This window comes from Ixodes scapularis, unplaced genomic scaffold, assembly GCF_016920785.2.
Source record: "Ixodes scapularis isolate PalLabHiFi unplaced genomic scaffold, ASM1692078v2 PGA_scaffold4__175_contigs__length_147842914, whole genome shotgun sequence".
Taxonomy (NCBI): domain Eukaryota; kingdom Metazoa; phylum Arthropoda; class Arachnida; order Ixodida; family Ixodidae; genus Ixodes; species Ixodes scapularis.
Window position 1 is genome coordinate 114,286,029 of NW_024609879.1, and position 24,215 is coordinate 114,310,243.

At 47.9% G+C, this 24,215-nt stretch overlaps 1 protein-coding gene across 1 annotated transcript in view; it reads right to left on the reverse strand.

Annotated features, from left to right (window-relative positions):
• LOC8032991 overlaps positions 1-24,215 on the reverse strand; it is a 120,587-nt gene that overhangs the window by 20,745 nt on the left and 75,627 nt on the right. The window contains exon 2 of the mRNA XM_029967433.4: positions 10,268-10,414. Coding sequence (XP_029823293.2) covers positions 10,268-10,414 — 147 coding nt within the window. The remainder of the gene's footprint in view (positions 1-10,267; positions 10,415-24,215) is intronic.

The following is a 24,215-nucleotide window of genomic DNA, read 5'->3' on the forward strand; positions in this document are numbered from 1 at the left end:
TGTGAGTAGTATCAATGTTGCCAGCGGCCACCAAATTTTCCCGCCGTTTCGATCTGGATGAGCATCGTAGCGGCGTGCGGTCGTGCATCACTACTGCGTGATGCACGTTAAAGAGCCAAGGCTAGTAGTCGTACTGCAAGGCTAAATTTTTCATCTACAGTGGACAACAATGTCGCCGTACTCTTGCAAACCTGCCACCGAAACAACTAACGACTAGTTTTGAGCAAGATTCCACGTTTACATAAATAAATTAAAAGCAAAACTCGGAGGTACTGCTTCTCTCTCGGCCCGCAACTGGCGGCTTCCTTCAGTCATGCCCGCTAAGCGAACCAGCGTAAAAGTCTCCCCTAAACCAAAAAAGAAAAAAAAAAAAGTTTCTGCGCTTAGACAGGTGCGGAAACGGAGACCGCGTCCATCCAGCTTTTCACAGGACGAGATAGCGTGACACATACGAGATGCGTATTCTGAACACGCACCTATCATTTCCAAAAACGCACACATGTTGCAACAACAACAACGAAAGTGAAGAGCAAAGTGGAACAGAAAGAGAAACCACAATCAACCTTGACACTGCCTGGAAGGTCACAGCAAGACATTCAGTCGCCGTTTGGCGCGAGGACTAACAATGGCGTCGACTCATCTGCATTCCAGACCCTAACGAGGGGCCTGGTACAAGGGACTCTTATTCTTCCCCGAACAATAGGCGGCGACGTAAACAGGCGCCCCCGGCGCATGCGCTCATCTTACATCATCATTATTTCTTCTTGTTTTCTTTGTTCCGTGCCCATTAAGGAAGGGCATACGCCACGGAAGCTCGGGTTTAGCAAACGCCAAGGTTAATTGTAGGGTGGCGCTACCACTACGTGCTCTGATCGCGATAGGCATCGTTGGCGATGAGACGGCGCAACCGTTCTGCTGCCTCGACTGGTTCACTGCCCCACAGAGCACCGAGAAACAAACGTCACTTGCGGGCTCACCGAAGCGTGTAGTGCGCGTCTTGCGGTGAAACCAGACTGCCCCAGAAGAGGGCACTAATCTTCGACAGGGGGACTAAGTATTCAGCGCCCTTACAATATCGTGAAAGCTTTGGCATGTGCTGGGTGCATGCAAGCAACACCGGCTTAATAAAAAGATCAACGGTGGAATACGGCTTTTGGGCCCCATTGTTAGAGGGTTTCGAAATAGCCAGATAGATTGCTCTAGGGCACACGTCACGTCCCTGGTGTACCGAACACATTATTTGGTAAGATGTCCAATTTATAGATTCGGAGATTCACGGACCGAAAACTTCACCCGCTAACGCGTGACTAGTAAAGAGTTACTCCTATCTAGTCACTTTTTCGGTAACGATTAACTTATTTAGTTACATCTCTTTTTGAGAAAAGAAACGAGTAACGTACTTAGTTACTTTAAGGCAAAGTAACAAGTAACGGAATTTACTTACTTTTGAGAAGCAACGTTTACAACACCGTTTAGACTAGGGATGCCGCGAACTTTTTTCGAACCGAAGTTCGATGATCGTATCAAGCGGTCCGAAAGGTTCGAAAGATTTCGACTTTTCGACCTTCCATATCGAGAAATTCGACGGAAGACGAATTTTCGAACTTAATAAATTAAGAAGTTCGGCGCTTTTCGAAATTTCGACCCTATTACGTTGCAAAATTCGATGCTTGTCGAACTTTTAAACTTGATAGACTAAAAATTTGATGATTTTCGAACTTTCGAATTATTGGCACTAAAAAGTTTGAAGCGTTTCGAACTTTCGAACTTCCTACGCTAAGAAATAAAAAAAAAATTTAGAACTTTCGAACTTATTAAGTTTAAGAATTCGAAAATTGACGAACTTTCGATTCCTGAAAAGTCAAAAGTCCGACGAACTTCGAACTTTTAGGGCAAAAGATCGAAGTTCGTCGAACTTCAAAAGGCCGGCGGGCGGTTTCATTTCGATTCAAGCAGTGAGGTACATTGGTAATTTCTTTTTTCGCAATTTTACATGCGGTGCCGCATTCCTTGCGAAAGACAATGCCGTTTATTTCAATCATCTGGCATGCTTGGTTTTAAAGAAATAGATTCCCGAAGGAGCGAGGAAGGACAACGGGTTTTTGACAATTGTCGTTTGTGCCATATTTGAAGCGCGCTATTGCCGAAGCTATTTATGGTATAGATGTTAAACTTTTTAAGAATGATCTATGTATAGCCTAGATACGTGTCTGTTGTTCAAGACGAGTGTCGAAGAAATATCCAAACATGTACCTACGGGCAACTATGCCCTAAACTTGGCCATTTTTTCGCCTGCATTGTTTGAGGTATCGCGTTTAAATTAACACCAGAAACATTACATCTCATTACCATCTGCAAAATAAAAAATAATGTATTTATTGTTTTTTTTTTTTTTCACGTTGAAGTTTTTTTGTTTGTTTTTTCTCATTTTACGTTTTTGGGACGTGTTTCTTTCGGCCTGTACACATTTTGGTAGGAGAAACTTGTTTCTTAGTTCTGGCCCTCTGAATATGCAAGAATACGACACTTCCGGCGGATTCTTGATAGTTTTTTTTTTTTCTCTCCAGCTTTTTATTTTTGCATTTATTGTTATGTTTATTTATTGATTATCTTTCACCAATGGCACAGTTATTTAGGTCGAAAAGACACAGCTTTGAACTTCCGAGCCACCGAGCCTGTGACGAGTAGTGCCTTCTGACAACGAGTTTCTAACAATGACCATCTACGCGATCTTTTATGCAGTGAAGAGCGACAGTAGCTATACATATGCATAAATAATTTCAGATTAAAATAAGCTCGACCATGCCCTCTTTCGCTGTATTATTTTCTTTAGCAGTTCGAAATATCTGGGAAGGGGGGGGGGGGGGGGGAGACTGGAGTTCCCCCCCCCCCCCCCGTTTTTCCACTTCTGACGCCACTAATAGGGTAGAACGCTCCTCGACCTCAAGTTGCGTCAGCTTCTGTGCTCTTTGCTCGGTGTTTTTTTCACCCCAGAAAATAAACCTCCAAAGCAATTATAAACAAAAAAATTGTCAAGGTGCAGGCGAGCTGGTGTATGTTGGTCATGATGCAAAATCCCGAGACTGGGAATGAAATTCGCAAGAAATAGTGTAAGAAGAAAGAAAAAAGGGGGGAGGACAACGTTTCAAACTCAGCTGAGTTGAGTTTGAGACGTTGTCGTGGGACGACAACGTCTCAAACAAAACAAATAACGGGAAAACGTTATTTGAAACTGAAATTGTGGCGGAACATGAAAACCGGACTCCAAACTCTACGCACTTGGAATTCAAAGAAATTGGAAACCTCCGAAGCTTTTTTTTTTTTTTCGAATTTAGCTTTAAAGGAGAATCGAACTTTTCGAACTTTATGTAGAAAGTATTATTGTATTTATGTATTTAAGAATTCGAAACGTTCGAATTTTTCGAATTTTAGATCCAAAGAAATTCGAAATATTTGAATTTCAAATTAGGGAAGTTCAAAATCTTCAAATTTACCGAACCTCAAGTAAACAAATATTCGAAATAATCAAACCCGAACTTTTAGAAACCGTGAAAGAATCGAACTTTTCGAATTTGAAACCCCACGATTTTGGAACGTTGCCAATTTTTCGAATTCGAACCTCCGTACGGTCGAATATATCCAAACCTTTCGAATTCGAACATCAGTTCGGTTCGAAAATATCGAAACCTTTCGAATTCGAACCTAAGGTGGTTCGCGGCATCCCTAGTTTAGACAGCCTAAGCGTGTATTGCAACAAAGGCGGACGCGCGACCCGAAAAACAACTAAACAGTATGACAGCATATATCCACGTTTATCTCTGAACAGGTCAGTCGAACTCTTCAGCTCGGAATGTCCTCATCCAGGGAACACAATGAAGTTCGTTGGTTGAACCTTTTAAAATCGTGCACAGACCGAATGTAAACGCGGAGGTGGCCAACACGGGAAAGTACAGAACCCATTGTCAACTTTGAACTCTCGAAGCAGAGAAAGCAAAAGAGAGAATTCCAAACTAGGGCATACTCCAGGGGATGTCGAGGGGGCGAACCACCAGAACAAGACGACTGTTTGTTATATTTAGGTTCTCGGTTTATCGTTGTGCCGGTCGGGAACCCGCTGTCCACGATGAACGTTCAGTTCTCGAAGATTCACCAGCTCCTCCTAAAGTACAACACTGCCAACCCTTCGAGCGGGCATGTAGACCGACGCTTCAGCGTCGCCGGAAACATAACTGATGAAACCTTCGAGAGGCAGCTATACTGCCACGACTACTGAAAAGAAAACAATAAACCATAAAACAAAAGCAGTCGTGTACTTGGTTGTCAAAGTAGTGACAAAAGTAACTCGTTACATTTAAGGTAAAGTTGCTTGTTCCCTCGTTAAAAATCGGTAACGAGTAACGTATTAAGTTACTTTTTGAGGGAGGGTATTCAGTTATTCTTAGAGGTGGGTAACTTGTACATGTCTGAAATAACATCACAACATATTACAAAAAAAAAGCTTTAGTTAGGCCCAACGCCAGCCGCCGCCCAATTAAAAAGGTTCAGCCGCGTCCATTCATACATCCACCCGTACATCCGAATAACGCGGCTCCATTGCAGTCTCCTGCCACAACCACCAAACCAAGTTGACGCCTATATTTGTTCCATGTGTGTTACATACTGAGGAGTACCCACTCTGCAACATAAACGAAAGGGTCTTTTCCAGGAACTGAATAGGCAGCACATTACGCAAGTTGGTTGTATCGTACTTTCAGCCTCTTCGCCACGGATAATCCAAGAGGCACTAAGCTAACGCCACTTCAGCCATGGATGGATAGATCGGTACTAACGGCTATACCCTTTATAACGGGCGGTAGCTTGCGCCACCTAGCCTCAAAACCAAAAATAACCAAGATCCTTCCGTCGCCCTTGTAAGTCAGCTCGCCTTTCTCTCACCATTTTTGTAATTATCACCAGGCAGTGTGTTATATCACCAGGATTACCCTTGATGACTAGTAACAATGTTACATGCCAACAGATTTTTTTCCGACGTGTGTGACAGAAGATGAAAGAAACGCTTTCTGTTGTCCTGCTTCTTAAAGCAGTTTACAACATAGCAAATCGATACCGCAATAAACTTGTAATACCGCATCTATAGCATATCGGATTTCGAAACCATAAATGACGCAAACGGCGCCCGTGTGGCTATAAGTTCCAAAATGGCGGCGCACACGAACCTCTGGCACGTAAAACAAATGTCACGTGATACCATCAGACGAATGACCGTCGTGACAGTGTCGGACAGGGTTTGACGACGCTCTGGGCGTAGCTTTGTAGAGCGACTCTGCATAATGCTTGTTGGAGTTCAGTGATCCCCCATTCCTCTCACACTGCCTTCCCCGAACCAGACATCAAATCCTCGGCAGGTTGACAACTTCGTTCCCATAAAAGGACTGTTTATGCTAGCATAGTAAACAACGACATCATTACACGTAAAAAAAAAAAAAAAGAAAAAAGTTATAAACAGTTTACATTGTCGCGGCATCTCTTAAAACTCAAACGTCGCATTATATATACGCGAAACCAAAAATAATAATTATAAAAAAAGAAAGACGCTGGGGTCGCGACAACCAGCCATGTCTCTTGTTTTGTGTTTTAGTGCGGATTAACGAATTAAGCCTAACGACAAGAAATAGAGGACAAGGGGGACAGGAGGGGGTTGCAAGGGGCAGAACTGGTTTTCGGCTACCTACTAAGTATATACGTCGAAACGAAAGCATATAATATCTCAGCCTGCACAGAAAAAAAAAAGAGTAATAAGATTGAAAGAGGCTTCCACACGCGAACAGGTCGTACCTCCTCCTCCTCCCCCTCCCTCTCAAGCAAGAAAAAAAAAATAGAAAAATTACATGCACAAGAATAAACGGAAAAAAAAACGACAGGAAAGGATGAAAAAGGTGATGCGATTCCTGGTAGCGTAAAGACACCAAGAAAAGAAACGAAAACTACATAGTTGCTAGTCTGCAACCCTCACCCTCCTGCCTCCGAAGCAGGACGATAGAAGATAGAAGAAAAAAAAATCTATATCAACGTCAACAACAACAAACAAATAAAAGGAAGGAACAAGCTCTCAGATGGAGCCTTGCTCTCAACGTTCTTCCAAGAGCGCTGGGAGAGGGTGCCCGATATCATTGAACTTGAAAGTGACGCTCCGCCAGTCGTGTACGAACCAACCAACCAAACAAACAAATAAAATACCGCGCACAAAATCAGAGGGAACAAGCGGAAGAAGAAACAAAAATAAGGGGGGAATATCATTACGAAGACACCCTGGAAATGTACAAGCACGACGAAATCATAAGTATGATACTAATAAGAATCAAAAGCAGAAGATCGAGCACGACGCCAGCGAAAGGGAAATGGCGGCGTCGTCTGCTACCAAACATAAAACGAGCAGACGAACGAAAGAAACCAAACGCGAAACGAGCAAGGAAGACCAAAGAGCTCGCTGGAACCAAATCCCGTCATTCGTCTTGCTCAGGGCTTTGATTTTGCGTTCCATGTCGGTCCGGGACGCGTTCCAAGGGCCGTACGATCGCTCCGACGTTGTTCAGTCGATTATAGTGTGTCCGTTGCACAGCGTGAAAACAGTCATCCGTGTGCTGTTCCGCGACGAAATCCTGGTTCGCGCTGGATAAGCAGGTGGCGTTTGGCCGCGGACACGGCTTTTCAAAGTGAATATCTTAAAGGAGCTGTGCAACGATTTTAACGTTGAAAGAATTGGCATTTTCTGCTTTTGATATTGTTCACTGTGTTACAAATGGCAGAAAACACACCTCCTTTCATCGCAATGTTGCGATTCCACCGCGTAATAGCGAGGCAAAACTTGGAATATTTCCCGACCTGCAGCCACGAGCGGCGGCCATGAGAAACAAGCGGCGTGACGTCACTTGGGTCGTTGTAAGAAAGATAGCAAGTTGTGCGAATACCTGCTCGATAAAAGGTAACTTTTTTTATAAATCTTGTCGTTCCAACATATATATAAATGCGTCAAAACCCTGGTATCATCGACAAAACTTTTATTATACGGAGTTTTAGTGGCGCCATCTATCCTAGGTTTACAAAACCGCGAACAGCCGCCAGAAGCCGGAGGAGGAGGGGGACAGCGCCGGACGGGCAAGGACGGGTGGTCACGCGGTCGCGAGCGGATGAGTTCTCGCTGCTCGCTGATGGCTCTAAAGAGAGAACTTTTCCGGAACTCCGCGCCTACTCTAGTGACGTCACTGTGCACGTGACCCGGAAGACGATGCACGAGTTGAGAGGCGGCAAAAACCTGGATCTTTTTCATTTTTTTAAGTAAAAACTAGGGTATCCAGGCAAAATCTGTTTTCTGTAGTTCACTGCAGAAGTGTCAGGCATCAACTTCCACAATTATTTAAGCAAAGCCCTGAAATTGTTGCACAGCTCCTTTAACTCATATTTTTTCTTTGTCACATCGAGGGAACGTTTCCGCGTGTGTCAAGATTGAGGCATCGAAGACTTTGCAGGGCGCAAGTTCGTCTGCTTCTTTTGCAGGGGTTGCGGTGACGTCAGAACGATGTCGAGCTCTGATTGACTCTGATAGAGGGATAGTGGGTAGACCTCAATGCTAGCTACCTTGAGGTCTATCCACTATCCTCCTTATCGAAACCAATCAGAGCTCGGCGTCGTTCTGACGTCACTGCAACTCCTCCGCAAGAAGCAGACGACTTGCTTCCGCATACGTCGTTCGCAGAATCACGCCGCATTTACTGTCCGCGATTGGTTTGGCCGGTGTAGTTTGTTTTAGCATGATAGGTCTAAGCTTCTGGTGCACAATTTTACAGCGGAGCTGTTAAGGGCTAGTTTACCGAGGATCGTGTCCCCCGCAAAGAAATGTCGACACAAAACTCTGGTTGCCGCCGTCACTCATAGATGGCGTCAGCTGTCCAGAGTGTTGTTTGCCGGTTGTCTGCTTGCCGCCGTCGCTCGTAGATGGCGCAACCTTTCGAGCCTTTCTAGAGTTCCTGTATATGCTACCTACGGTAGCAGAGTTGCGCATTCAGCCTCGGCGGGTGGCCGTAGCGCCGGCTTTCCCGCACGCCCTGGATGCTTTGCTCCTCACGTGACTAAATTTGGCGAATAGCGGCGCCGCGCGCGCCGCCGCGCATGGAAAACAGGAGAGGAGAAAAAGGAGGGCGAAAGCAGGGGAACATACGCCGGGGCGCGAGAAACGTCAGCGGAGCGACCGTAAAGGTGGCTTTCTTACACGGCGCCGGATGCTTTGCTCCTCACGTGATGGATCTCGGCGAATAGCGGCGTGGCGGCGCGGGGAAAACAAATGCGTAACTCTGCTCCCCCTTCGGGGGAGCTATACAGGAACTCTAAGCCTTTCCACTCAGGCTTGCCGGCTTACGGCCGGCCGTTACTTCATTCCCACCATAGTACAGCTTCGCCGGTCTTCCTTCTTCACTAAAGAGGGAAGGCTCAAATTTATTTCAAGACACTTTTTTTTGTCTTCTTTTAGCGACGCACGTCTTTTTGCTTTTTACGCAGAAAAAAGAAAAATATGAAATGACCTAATTTGTATGGTTTTCCTCTGATTACTTTTGTTGCCACATGACGTCGCTGCGATCGCGTTTCCGCCATCCGATCTACGTCACCGTGCACGCGCCCTGTCACGTGCGGTCACGGAAACGAATCCGAAATTCCGCGAACCATTTTGTAAGGGGGAGAAAGTGCGCGCTACATATCCAAAGCGACAGGAAGCAGGTCTTTGCACATGCGCCGCAGCTATCAGCCGAACCATCGAAGGACGCAGCACGAAAAAAAAGGCATTTCTGCGTTCGCTGTGCCCGGACGGACGGTCGGACAACAGCCACAGATCTCGCTTGCACAAAGAGCATCCAGGAAGTTCTTTGAGTACAAAAAACCTTCTCGTTGCTCAGCTGCCTCGTTACTGCGGTAGATGCTGCTGGGCTCTCCCAAACCCATATACCTTTTCCGCTTTTTATTTGATTTGTGCATGTGGTTTTGAAGCATGCGGGCGTATACCCAGTGATAAGTATTCGTACAAGTCCTAATAATGTTTCATGATGAACACATACGCGTGCGTATTTTACCAATACATCCTATAGACTGTTACAGGTAAAGAAAAGTTTTCGAGGAAAAGGATGGATGCTAATGGGGCGGTATCTTGCGCCACCTAGATTAATAACCAAAAGTATGAGTTATTTCCCCCATAATTTTGGAAAAATTGTCGTCATGTTCTCAGTGTTGACAGTGGAGCCTTTTAGTTTAAAAAGAACGATAAGGACAAAATGCAAAAAACCCCAATAACTTATAAATTTGGTTGCCAGCTCAGCCGTCAGCGAACATCAAAATTTTAAATAGGCGCGTAGAAGTGTGGGACTTTGTAATCTTTCCTAACTCCAAAACTGCAGCCGCAGTGCTCCTCATACATCGTACAAAAGACCCGCGGAGTTCTCTGCACACACTATCTGTGGACACGCCCCCAAGCATGTCTCTACTTCATACACACTTCGAACGTGTCTAAAGAGAGTTTTCTGTATGCACCAATGTGACCGTTATACAAGGAATAAACACGCCTCAGTGTGTGCAGACATTCTCTCGTACACAATGTATTATAGTAGTGTGACCGCGATGGATGGATGGATGAATCCGGCTGAGCCCTTTGGATCGGGCGGTAGCTTACGCCACCTAGCCGCGATTCACGGGTAGCGACGCCGCCCAGCGGAAAAGACGCGAAGGAGCGAACGGGGAGCTATACCGCCTGCCCAAAACGTACAACCTGAACTGCCGCGGCCTGGCGGCCCAAATGAGAAATAGAAAAACGGAAATTGAATGCACGGGGTAGAAGTTGTGAATACCGTATACCCCTGGCCGACACCCTGCCAGACCACGCGGTTCTGGCAAATCATGACTCACATCGACGAAGACTTCGCTTTGCCATACCGCATTCCTCCTACACTCCGTGCCACTGATCGCATGCAGTACAGACGAAGGCAACAGCGGACGAGGGGAGGAAGGCCAGCACAAGGAAGGTTGGGGAAGACGAGATAAACCCCATCTCCTCTCTAGCGTTCCTAGTGCTCTCCCTCGCCCTCCATTGCCCTTCTCTCACATCCCGCCTTCCTACTGCTTGCCCTTTCTCTCTTCGCCTGGCGTTTCCTACGCCTGCACTTTATAGTGACGCAGAGCATAGCACACGACAATAACTTGCTCTTTTTTTTCTTTTTCATCTTCTTACCTTTGTCCACGACATCGATCGAACTCTCCTCGTCCCGGAAGTAAGGGTTGTCGTAGGCGTACTTCCCGCCGTCGCCGCCTCCACTTCCGGTGGCACTCTGCGGTCTGGTCCCGACCACCGCCGACCCAGGACTGTCGAGTCGAAGGGCTGCAGAGAACAGGGAACGCCAACTTAGAGATCACGGCGTGGTACATTCGGCGCAGCCAGAGTCTCGGCAGAGAACATTCAGCGACGTGATCGACCGTGCTTGAAATGTTTCAAATCAAGCCAAAGCTACAGTCCGACGGAGTCAATCAAACAGCGCCAAAAGTGCCACGTCACGGCGCAAGCAGCACCAACCGCAGTAAAGGCGAGAGCCACCTTAGCACCCAATTCAGTTCGGGCTATAAGGCCCGAACTGGCACTGAGCTTAGCTCAGCGTCAGTGACTTTGTCCAGTAAGGAGCTAAAATTCCTGAAACTGACAATGAAGGTTCAACGCGTGCAGTAATGCGTAGATATCATCGGTAGAAGATGCGCGTGTGAACGTGTGGAACAATGAGCGCTGTCTTTCTCCCCTCGTCTATACGTAAAAATAAAAATACATAGCTGCGAGTCAGCGCTCTGTCCTCTCCGGTTTGCCGCTTCCTTTTCCACCTTTTTGCTTTGTTTTATCTCATTATGTTGAATATTCTTGTAAACCAACTTGAATCCTCCAAGAAATTAAACAGCCGAAGGCCCTCATTAGATCTCCGGCGTTGTTGTCCGTGCAGCATTTATGCTTTTTAGCACTGGTGACATAAGCAAGCTCGACAGGCTGGCAAAGACGGTACGACCGGAAGTCGCTCGGGACGCAAGCGGCCGTTCATGTTTGTAAACAGTAAAAGGGTCTATACAAAATGGGTGACGAACTTCTGTGATATGAAAGGCTAGTGACGTCACTACCCACACCACATGCTGCCGTCGCCGCGGCTGCTTGCGCAACACTAATCTTTACCGCGAAACGTATTGGGGGAGCGCTCTTTGCTTCGCATTGTTATCAGGACGAGCACCTTGTCACAAATTATCTGGTTCAGATGCTTGTCCTTTACGGAAACGAATGCTGTGCTGTATGTTTTATGCGTGATATGCACTTTTCGTTTCAATCACTGAAGGTTTTCTTTTCAGTGAGGACGACAATACAAAAAAAAAAAAAAAATCCAGAACTTTAAGTCATATACAACTTTGGTGTCAAAAAAAAAAAAAGGTGGGGGGATATACGCGAGACCGTCAAGTGTTTCAGGGCTAACCGATAGGTGGCGCCAGTTTGTTCTCTCGTCGTAAGAGGTTTCAAGAGGTTCCAAGGCACAGGGTCCTAAGAGGTCGCAAGTGTGTGAACGGTCCTTTAAGGTTAGACAAAGCATGAGAACCACGCGCATCGCGCCAGCCATGATAGACCACCCGCGTATCTTCGCATAAGATAGAATTTCACACCTTCTTCGCTCTCCTGAAGGAAAAAAGAGTCGCCAAGCACTTCAAGTACCGTCGCTTTAACCTTCAAACCACACGTCGCACTTTTTTTTTTTTTTTGCTTGTAAACAAGCGCAATGGGAATGGCCTAGCCGACATACCTTATTCTCGCAGTCCACCACATAAATACATTCTTCGTGTTCTTTTAAACATATTTGTCCTATAAACACGGATGGGCTATCACTCAAGATGGAATGCTGGGGAAACTATCTCAAAGGAATAGTAACGTCTAAACAATGACGATAACACCTTACAGCTTTTTTTTTTCTGAGAGGTCCTGCGACCCTGATCACATTCCTATCGATGCCCGTTCCCCTCTCTCTCTCTCTCTCTCTCACCTTCGTACTCGCTGCACGCTGATAATTACGAACTCCATTAAGAAAACACGGCGTCGAGGCGGATGCCCCGCAGCACGGCAACGAGGCAGGTACGGCGACCCAGTTCAACCCGCTCGTTTCCGATCGCGAGCACGCTCCAGCCAGCAGCAAAGACACAACCGCCAGGTAAAAGAAGAAACGACAGCAGAACATACCATACGTATACTCTCCTCGTACAGTCAGCATCCTCTATTATCTATTAGAAGCGAGTTATTATATACGGGAGAAAAAAAATGTTTAAGCACCCATCCAACTTTTGTAAACAGAGAATCCGTCTCCCTTGAGTTTCGGAATTAAATCAAGTTTCAAAAGATGCACATTTCGCCCGTGACGTTACATCTGCACGTGACGTTACACCTGCCCGTGACGTCACACTTGTCTGTAACGCTACTTTCGTCCACGACGTTACATCTGCCCAGAACCTTATATATGTTCGTGACGTTTAACCCCCGTTGCTGCACCTTTTTTTGAGAATCCCACCTCCCAGCCAAAAAAGGAGAGGAAAAAAAGAAAACGAAGAGAGAAAAAGAAATGTCGGCGCGTTTTGTCCGAGGGCCTAAAAAGCGTGCTCAACAAGGCCGTGCGAGCTCGAAACAATAAAATCATCGTCGGACTCGTCTGCACACCCGGCAAGGTCTCCCTTCGTACACCCTCACGATAAAACGAGTGCCCCCCCACGTGAGCGAGGAAGGTACGGCGTTATACACGCATTACTCACGCTTTCACGGCCAGCCAGAGCACGATGCGCACGTGATAATCGCCCACACGCCTATTTAAAAAAAAAAAATGTGCCAGGAAAAGCGTGCGCTTCACACTAAGTACACCCAAATTGCAACACTTTTGTTTTTCCCCCGGAAACCGTGGGAAGCAAGTTGCCCGACGCAGCGTGCTGTGAACATGTCCATGGTGTTTGCTGAATACATAAAGACAACAGCGTCGTGATGACAGCACCGAGTTTAAAGTAATCCAGCGTTTTACGCGTTTACGCTTGAGTTCGTGCGCGGAGACTCTGGTAACAGTAAAAAATAAAGTTAAAAATATGTTAGCCTTTTTACGTCACATCCGGCAGCGTAATTCAGCGTCCGACGCTTAGCATCTCTGTGTGTTCATGCTTTCTCAGATGAAGCGTCAGCTGGCCGGGCAGCTCAAGACAGAAATACGCGTCTTTGATTCCGGTGTCCGTTTGTTGGTTTGCCCATGAACCCTGATGATTGCCACACAAGATAACGTGCGGTGTGTCAATCGTGTGAGACCCAACACTTTATCACTCGACAAGGAAAAAAAAAAAAAAGAAGGATACATTATGTCCTGGACGAGGACCCGCGTCCTCGCTGAGGGCGATTATCCCAGAAGATTCATCATCTGCAAGGACTCTCGGTCGCTTTGCTCGCCCATCACAGAACTTTTCTCATCATCACGCAAGAAGCGTTTTCTGCGCTAAGTGGTTTCGGTGTACCATACACACCAACAACACTGAAATAACCTTTGTCATCCTCAGCTGTGTGCAATACGCCCCGAGAAAGAAAAAAAAAAAGTCCATCACACCCGGCCTCCGAGCATCTGTCGAAGACACCGGGAAAGAATTCTTTCTTCAAAGTTGCAGTCATCAAGACTTGCGTGTATTTCCGCTTCCGTGTAGACATACGATTTGGATTTCCATGTGAATGGCATGCCCAAGGGCAAAAGGCAAGCTGCAGTATCCATCTGGAGGAATCTTTTCTTCCAGTCGCCATTTTTGTTATTTGAATGTGTGCGGCACCGAGCTTAGTCCGAACACATCACAAATGCAGTCGAAGAACTTGAAAGGAAACCTTGTAAAAGTTTCAGGATAACAGTCGCTGTTCTATTAAGAAATTTTCTATCTGGACTAACACTTATCTTTCCAATGAACCCTTCCCTGCCTCATCGTTGATATAATAAAGCAGTACAGAAACCTATAAGACCTTGTAAACGAAAATGGGCATGCTATAGAGAATGTTTGGCAAATAGATATGCAATAATGGATAGCTCAGATCAGCTTAAATGATGCCAAACTGAGAAAACACACTACTTGGGGGCAGAGATCGTCAAGAAAATGTAAGTATTTGGGGAATTCATGAGGGTACTCTGGGGAACCCCTGGTACACAGGAACCCAGATTGAGAACCGATGCACTCAGAGACGTTGAATGTTTAGGTGCCTGAAGGAGCTGTTTCTTAACGTTTGCTGACTTCATGCTCCCAAAAGGTTCCTAGTCAAAGCCATCAGGCTTCCAACTCAAGTAGATACGGCCTCTGAACGCCGCCATTGTTATGCCAAGGCATACCCACTGTTGCCAGACCGGAGCGTACACGAGCGTTTTCCCGCCCACTGTGTGCGGCCACCTTTAATTCGCATTGCATGTCATGTTTATAAATCACTTTCATTAGCGTGACGTCACATTTCACTTGAGCGTTCTTTGAAATTCCCGCGTGACGTCATGTAGCTTTGACGTCATGACCCTATCGACCAATCAGGGATTTTCGCGGCACGCCGCCGACGCCGGCTTTTCTCGTCACGGCACCGACGCCAGATTTTCTGCGACACAAGGTCCTTAACGCTGTCGCGTTAAAAAGTGTACTTGAATACCCTCCATGCAGTGTATCCTCTTTTATCCGCAGCACAATGGGGCATTCGGTAACCAGTATACTACTAGGAAACACTACATACACTCCCAGCCACCTACGGGGCGAGGTCAGACCGTCTAATCTGATTATAACCGGTGTCAGCCAACGAAATCGTATACGGTGTGTAACTGTCACACGACAAGAACGCGGCAGCGAATAATTAACCACGTCGTTCTCGGAGCCGACTCTAATTCTAATTGCGCTCTGAAACGCCGCGCGCGTGCCACAGGTGTACAAAAAGAGGCGAGCAAAGAAAGCGCGAAAGTCGCACAAGGCCTGAACTTGGGGCGGTGCCCGTGAATTTGTTTACAAACATAAATCCCGTGGCTCTCTCAATGCCAGATAACTTCGCGTACACTTTCCTGGTACAAACTTGGCAGGGATTTCGAAAAAAAAGAATAATAAAAAACAGCCCTAACCTGGCTTGACGACATCGTATCGCTGGCAAGAAAGTATACCTTTTCTTTTCTTTCTTTTTTTCATACCTGCCGGTCTGGCTCGATACATGCAGCAGCAACAACAATCGCAGCAACATTCACGACACGTTCGCGATATATTGCGCCTAGATTGCAGAGTGCGTGCAACCGCTCAATCGAAGTCACGTGGTTTATAAAGCGCGCTTGCAACGGGAGCGGTGATCAGGTCACGAAAGCGTCGATCGTCTACGAGAGTCTCCGCCTGGATGGATGGATAAACGGATGCTAATGGCTGTACCCTTAATAACGGGCGGTAGCTCGCGCCATCTATGGCCTGAAGCGAAAAGTATTATTAAGTATTCAAGTATTACGCCCGTCTGCCCGGTAGTTTCCCCGCGCCACGCGGCCGTGCACGCAAACGCGTGAGCAACCAATCTGTCCAGGTGGCGTCCGCCATTAAATATAACACGGCGTTCACAATGGTTCGAGCTGCTTGCACACTCTGAAATCTAGGCTCTCTAGTCCGCGACACCCAGCGCTCTGCGCACATTCCCTTTCACGGGCGGGGCGGACGACATCGTCACCGTCACGAATCAACCTTGGGCATTAGCATTCACCGCGTCCCATTCAAAAAAAAAAAAAAAAAAAAAAAAGTTAGCCAACGCATACGTTGCTCCATGCCCCTTCGGTTGGGGCGGACTTTAGAATGCGCCTCAGCGCTCCTCCGTTCCCCCGCGTGTGCGAGTTTTGGCAAGATGTGCTCTCTATGTCAAAAAGGAAGACACACTAAAAAAAAACATCGAAATGCATACAAGAGAGCCCACTCGATGTTAACTCGCACACGCTCGTCGACTCGCAAGGACGACAGACTGACAACCGCGGAGGTTCGCAAACAGTAATGTCCTCTTTCCTCGGTGGGTGTACGTGCGCTAGGGGAAGGCTGCCCTGGCCAGCAGCGAGAGACCGCTGGCTAAACAACCAGAGAGTGTACAAACGCCGGTGGCCCCCAGATGGAACGCGACGCGAGCTTTAGAAATGGCGGTCGTACAAAGCACGCGGAGGGTACAAGACCACCCAAATGACATGGCCCGTTCTCTGACACCTGATTGGCGCGGCCAGCTGGACAGCAGAGATAGACCAGACACGGTCTAGTGACGCGAGATGGGCTAAGAAAATGATAAAACCGCAGAAAACAATGAGGAGCAGGACGAAGTGATTTACAGCACAAGGCGCGCACTCGCAACTCTCGTTTATTCAGAAAGAGCACGTATAGTATATACAGGCCCCATCGGCTGGTCTAGGCACCATCCTGTCGATGCAAAACGTATCCAACATAACCATTTTGTGTGTGTGCGTGGGGCGGGGGGGGGGGGGGGGGGCTATAGACACCTTCCCTTCGTCTTGAATGCAATGCAGTATGCCTTAATAAACATCTCTGCATGCTTCTTTCATTTTTTGGGCTCCTTTCGAATAAGCAACAGTTGCGAGTGCGCTTTGAGTTGTCTTACTTCGTCTGGGCCCTGTATTTTCTTTTTTTTTTTTTATTCTTTTTAAACCACGAAGTGAACCAAGGCTTGGCAAAATATTTCCAAAAATGTATCGAAACAGAAATACATAATACTTCGACAAAAATGTTAATTACAAACCCGAGTACACTTTATAGAAATGTATTTAAAACGTTCATCTGGTACCACTAAGGTGCGGCCTCGACCGCTTTGTGGTGGATTAGTAGAAGAGAAGAGAAAGTGGGGATCAGAGGTGAAAAGAACGGAGTCGTCAATGGCGCACGGAAACATAGATGGTTATTATGCAACGCATTCTGGCCACGTTGTTCCTTATTTTGTGTAGCTTTGCAGGCATTTACTACAGGCGCGTACTACTTCTATTCCATCGGAATGGAAAAGTTGTCTGGAATCCCAGACCACGAGTGGGCAAATCAATCGCTAAAAAAGGGACCAGGTAGTGCGCTGCAGCGACGGAGCCCGCATTTGACCTTTTGTAAGCAGGTACTCTAGCAGGAAAAATATATAGGTTTGGAGCAGCTACGGGTAAATTTGGCGCAGATTCCCTTATCGATTGAAGATGAAATAACGGTTGCGCCGCTAAATGATCCCCTCTTTCATAATGATTGAGGGTTCCTTTTCGGGTACAAAAGGAACGCACAACTTTATTTACAGAAATAAGGCTCAGGTCAAAGTAGGTTCCATTTACAGTGGGTAATAAGAACAAATATGTGGCTGAAAAATGAATCAGCGCAACATTTCGGTTGAGATAAAACCTCTCTCTCCCCTCTCCCATGTACACCGGTAGTTTATGTATTTAGCCAGTAATTTATTTATTTATTTATTGTTTGTAAACTGCGGGCATAAACCGGTATATCCGCATTTCCGCGAATGAAGATACGTCACATCAAGTTTCACGAATTTAGCAAGCTAAAGATTCTGATATCATACACATCGTACTTCAGCGACGTTGAAGTCAAAGTTGAGTCTGTTTGCTGCCCTTTAGACCAACTGCTGCACGGGAACTACCTCGACTACCGAAATTAATCAAATATAGACACGTTTTATTTTAATTTTTTGGCAGAATCGGTCAACCTACAGAGACTGGACACGTAATAATACTGCGCATGATTTCGCAGTCACTCGCCCTAACCCAACACCACCCACAAAAATCGAGGTCCGCTAACGACCTCCTCTCCCTCCGACTCAGCAACTGGACCCGAAGCTCCTCCGACACGCTGATTGGAGGCGAGGCCCAACCGAACGCTGACGCAGAACTCGTGTCCAATCCCTGCCTTCGCTCGATCTCACCCTGATGACGTCAGAAGTCCATTCCACAGGCTTCGTTTATTCTAACCCAGGAGCTGCCCCATGGTGAGTCGCTGCTCCCTACCACACCGGTGCAAAGCGGTGAAGCTCGACGCACGCCGTGCACAATAGCTTCAGCACAGAGGCGTGTGACAGGCACGATAATCTAGTGATTTCATCGGGTGTAAAAGACACCTGGTTCTGGCCTATCGCAGTATAGCCGCCATCCCACTATTTTGCGAACTTTTTTTTTTTCCCCTCCGACATTTCTCACTTTGTTTGGAAGTTCAGACAATGACGTGGCCAGTGAGGTTTCCGAGCAATCTTTTTGCATCGTTTCATCTTAAAGGCTCTGTTACACTCCGACGCTGAGCGTAGCAAACGTTACATAGCGCAGCGCACGAAGATACTGAATTGTAGCAGATATCGAGTTCCTGCTGGCTGCCAACGAAAGGTCCGCGTTCTGCGCTACGCTGCGTTTTCAAGGCATAACACCCAGTGAAAGACGATGGTACCAACCAAACAGCGCCAAAAAGCGCGACACCGTGGCGTTCGTCATCTTTCTGTGCGTGTTCTTTTGTCGGCTAAACCAATCCAGCGCTGCCACTTACGCTTTTAGTACGCGATTTCGTGGTTACACGTGTTCGAGCCTTCCGACTGTGCTCCGACCTAAAATGAAACAAAGTATACGGTGACCAGAGGAGCTGTAAAATACCCCTATTTGTTCCACGTTCCCTTCCTTCTACTTGTCTGTATTCAATGTTTTTATTTTTTTGCTTTTTCTTAGTTTGTTCTGGCGCAGGTGCGGCGCAGTTCTTAGCAAAAATGGCACCTGGGCGCAACATGTAGCATAACTCTCTTCACGGAGCAATTTGGAGCAAATGGCGCAGCACTTCCATGTCACGGGGTTGCAGATGCCTTCTAGTAGTAAAAGTATGCATACACCATGTACCAGCAAGAATGTTCAGGTATGGTGAGCGATAGCTAGCTTACAGGTAGTACCACGGCGATGGTGACACATAAACCGCGTGGAACCGTTCCCGGACGTCGCTGCAACAAGTAAGCGATTGCCACACACCCAGCCCCCTATAGTTCAGCAGCAGCAAGTTTCCCTAGACATGGAGAAAAACAAAGACTGAAATAAATAAAGGGTTGCTCTCTCTTTCTCTGACCTCATACTTTATTGAAGGAGTGATCCATCAAAGACCATCCGCGCACGTCATTCTTGTGACGCAAGAAACCCCGGTCTTTTCTATGCGGCTCATTCGCAACACTCTCAAAGACGATCGGCAGAAGGCGAAATGATTCCAAGTGACGCTTCGTATTGAGAAAAACAATGAACGAGGAAGGCTTCCCTTCACCCCCTCCTCCTCACCTCTGATATCACTTCCTGGTCGTCGCCTAGACGGCCGGGTATACCATGGCGCGTCGCATACATCAACATGCAGCTAACACGCCGAACACCTCAATCCCCTCGCGGCATGGAACAATGGAAATCTAGGAGGAAACGACCTTTACCGGGAGTGTTACGTCGCGGATGCAAATGATGTTACGTCCGCGCAGCCAGACAACGAAAGAAAGATATATAAAAAAATATCTACAGGAAGAAAAAAGAAAAAAAGAAAGGGACCGGCGTGAAACGGCTATCACGCATTGTTGAAGCTGTTTCCCGTATCGCACTGGGTCATGGCGCGTCTCGGCACCGTCTGCGAATGAGGTGTCCACGACCATTTCAGGATTAGATGAGCTAATCACGAACGCCCGCGTTAAATCCAGACCGAGCATTAGGCCGGAGTCACACTTCTCATACGCCATGCAAAAGACACCGTCTGCAGACATGATGACAAAACCATCTGCGGACGCGGCTCGGTCATGTCTTTGTGGCACGTCTTTTTTCATCCGTGTGTACGTGCTTCGAACATGAGTGCGGACAGTTTGTGTCTTCTTAGACTTATGCTAGGTGGCGCAAGGTACCGCCCGTTACAAAGGGTATAGCAATTACCATCCGTTCATCCATCCATCCGGACCAATATGACACAATCGTCTGTACAGAGAAGGAACACGCCTCAGACAGGGTCTGCACACTGTCTTTTGTATGGCGCGTATCTGCAGTCTCAAAACGGCTTTATATAAACGGCCCGTGGGCAAAGCAGCGCTTCTTTTGCGTCCTGCCGGACCTGGGTCAATTTCGTAATGACATAAAAGTGGATAGATACATATACGCGTGTCTGGTCGTTGCCACACTGCTGCGGCATGGTTCCTGGACTGTCGGTTGCCCAGCTCACCCAGTGCCTCTTCGGTTACCCTCCAAGCGAAGCGAGTTGGAATCCCGGCTGAGGTGCACTTATTCCGGAGAGGGCGCCGTGTGACCGAGATCTCGGTTGCACGCCAAAAGATCCGTAGGTTCGTCGAAATTGATCCTCAGTCGTCTGCTGGTGCGTGCCAAATGCCCTTCGAATTAGTTTGGCACGTAAAACCCTCCAAGTTTTGAAACACACTTGTTAGCGACTCTCGCCAAATCCGGAGTGATTTCGGTCCTGCACAGAACGGCGTTCAAGCAACGACGTTCTCCTCAGTCACTACTTTGCATTTTTCTAACGGTATAGCGTCGAGGCGTTCCTTCTCAACCAATGGAGTTTGTAACACATACTAACTCCGTTCACGAAGAGCGGACTTTTAACCCTATCGTACTCCGCAGCAAAGAACAGCCACGCCGCTCTATACTTTGGCGTCTGCGGCTACATACGCACCAGTCAATCAAGCGCACGGCGTGATTGAGGGGCCGACTGGCTTCCAGGTGGTCTTGAGAACGGCCACGACGAAGCAGCGACGGATGAACTTCAACGAGAGTTCGGAGAGCAGCGGGCTGCGAAGGCCGCCAGCGATCGGCCGCAAGCTGACCGGTCCGTGAACTTGTGTTTAGTGAGGTCTACTATACACGCACACCGAGCGACCTTGTATGGCGATGGCAGAAGACAAGCTTCGTGCCGAGCCCTCACGCGTCCGATGCAGCAGACGTCAACGGGCGCGGACGCGTCTGTCGTCTGCGTATGCAAAACAAGACCGACCGGGAGCTTGAAGAGGTGCCCGCCGGTTCAACTATGGTGCCTGGAACGGGTTTTTCGACTGGTCTGTTTAGCATCATATATCCCAACCATAGATAAAAAGTAGTTTCGAAGTGGTAACAAATGATGTCCCGGAAGCCGGAGTGTCCTGCTGTTGGATGTCGCGATCCTGGCAATAGGGAGCGCAAGTTCGTCTGCTTCTTTTGCGGGGGTCGTGGTGACGTCAGAACGCCGAGCTCTGATTGGCTCTGATTGAAGGACAGTGGGTGGACCTCGAGGCAGCTTTCTTTGAGGTCTACCCACTATCCTTCAATCAGAGCCAATCAGAGCTCGGCTTTCTGACGTCACCACAATCCTCAGCAAAAGAAGCAGACGAACTTGCGCTCGGTTAGTCTTGGCAAAATCTTTACGAGCGAACCAGCGTCGCGGAGCTCCAAGTTTTGGCACGTGAAGCTTTCGTCGACTCTTAAGCTGGAGAGCGACCTGCAACATGACATGCGTTTGCCACATTGACCACCGCTACTGTTACACCGCCAGGATCGCGAGCGGAAATAGAGGGACCCCTTTTTATAGGACACGGTAAACACACCAGTCGGAGGCGCCTTCTATAGCACCGTAGTTCAACGAAACCCTGGGTAACTGACAACCCATTACGACGGTCAAGCAGACGTCACGTCTGGCGTTTGATGCGAGGCTGCGCTTGGTGGACAGCGATTGGATGCGCCGTCCCTCATGTCAGCGAGAAATTCGTTCCTCGCGAGTTCAGACGGCCACATCGGGGCGTGCAGGCTAGCTTTTTTTTTTTTTTTTTTTTTTTTTTTGTGGTTTTTTCCGGTAACAAAACAAAACAAAAAAAAAAAAAAAAACTCTACTCAAACTATACACTAGCGCTTGACGAGGACGCCGATATCTCTTATGGCGTTCCTGGATAGCGGTTCCTCGAGGGAGCATTTCTGCAGATGGAGCCTCGACGCAGTCGCCCGACCACTACCAACTGCTCCCGTTATTACGCGCTGCGAGATCGCAAAGGTCAACGCCGCGCAGAAACCGGGCAAGGTTCGCATTGGGAGCAGTGTCCAAGGTTCCGCTGTCTGGAACTGGCAAAAGTGACGGCCGGACGACATGAGCCATGCGCCCGGACCGCGATTCTCTATCCCAAAGACGTGTCCTTATCGTTTCGTAAACAAGCGGATCTGCCGCTGCAGACTCGTGTTTGTGTTCGCAAACTCGTGCTTAATCAGTAAGAGCACGAATGACAGGCGAAAGCTGACGCAGCACTCGTTTCCAGTCGGCGTCCCACGCTGGCCTTTCGACAGGTGACGTAGAAAACTGGCCTCGTTATCCAGGATGTGTTACGTAAACAGAGCATACTCCATTTCGGCATAACTTGGCAAAGAACGAATGAAATGACCAGTTTTGAGCCAATCAGACTGATGGAGCAAGTCACGGGGAAACTCTCTGCAGGAGGAGTGCACACCGACGACACGTTATCACGTGTGCCACTCCGACGTTCCGATTGACTCGCTCGGGCTGAAGCTTCCGCTGCGTTCCGTACACAATAAAAGCTAAAAAAAGAAAGACAGCCAATCAAGGCGAACAATAGAAGGGTCTTCGAGAATAAGGAAGCTCGGAATACGATTGGGTTTGAAATCTGCGATGTGCGCACGGACAATTGATGGATTGATTGACATATTTTATTTTCACACCGGTGTCAAGGCGGGTGGGACAAAAGGTGAGTAAAATCACCCGAGGAGGTTCTAGCCACCAATGAGGAAGTGAAAGGTCATGCCAGTTGTCCTTTCGTACATCGCTTTAGCTTCACTTTTTTTTTTTTAAGTTGCGATCGGGGTTTTGTTATTTGCTGGGATTAGACTATACCCTATATTGTTCGCCGCGATGTTCTGCTGGAAAAAGTGAACTCCCAGCCTTCTTTTAGTGTGCTGGTGCGACTTTGTGCGCGTCTCTAGTCGCTTGCCCAAGTGACGAGCTGGCGACAATGAGCCGCCTCTTTTTTTTTTTTTTTTTCGTAAACAGCTGGGAACGTTCCATAAACGTTTTACGGCATCGCCACGTTGCCGCACGTCGCAGCCGCCAATGAGCGACAGGAATGGCGGCAGCTCGCCAGGTCGGCGTACCCTCGAAGCCCCCCTCTCTCCCGCCAGGAGGGGAAGGAGGGGGAGAGGAGGCACCCGCTACAAACGTGGCATTCCTTCCGCCACGTAGCCCCATTCCTTTTTAATCTGCCAAATAGGACACGCCCCTTCCCCCCCTCCGCACTTCAATCCCCCCGTCTCAATCGAGGACGCCCGAAGAATGTCAGCCCTTCCTTTTTCCTTGTTGTGGAACGACGGCACCGCGAGGGGCCCGGAGTCGTTCGAAAAAGAGCCGCTCACACACACGACGCGTGGCTCCACGGAGCACGACCTTATGACCAACGACGCCTCTGAAGCTGCAAGCGTCGTTAAACAACACCGCGGAAAGACTGGACGCCACATCTGTGAGCGCTGTTCACTGACTGCGCACGTATGAATGACTTGCAGTCTTGGTCACGTGGAATGCACGTTACAAAAGCACCGTGGAAGCTGGTCGTCAGCTCACGCTCAGAAGCTCGGCTCATGGTTACCCTATTGTCGACGAGATGTTTCGGTGGCTCCCTCTTACGCCCGAGTCCCACTAGAACGAAAAAAACAGAAACAGCCGATAACGTCGAGCCTCGAACATGTGCAGCATGCAGGCGGTGCTCGTGAAGGAAGCACGAGTGATTTTGCAAGCCTGCCAAAGATACCGCCGCGTGCATAATGCTCGTGTTTGGGGCTTGTCGGTGTCGGCTGCTTCTGTTTGTCCTCCTGGTGGGACTCGGACATTATGGTTCCCTTCTGTGACGTAACGACCATGATTATCGATTGCCGGCGCCAATTTCCAAGGTATACGTGTAGAGAGCACGATGGAAGCTTGAAGCCATCGCGCCCTTAAACCAACACCGTCAATGCCGACAGTCTGACATTCTTATTTTCATTAATGAAAGTCGAATTAATTATATTTGAGACGTCATGCTAGGCGGTTGGCCAATTGTGGCAGACCGACCACAGCGACGCTTTTGGTCGCAGACGTTGTTAATAGCTGGTGGTTATTTCGGTTACTCCTCGTTA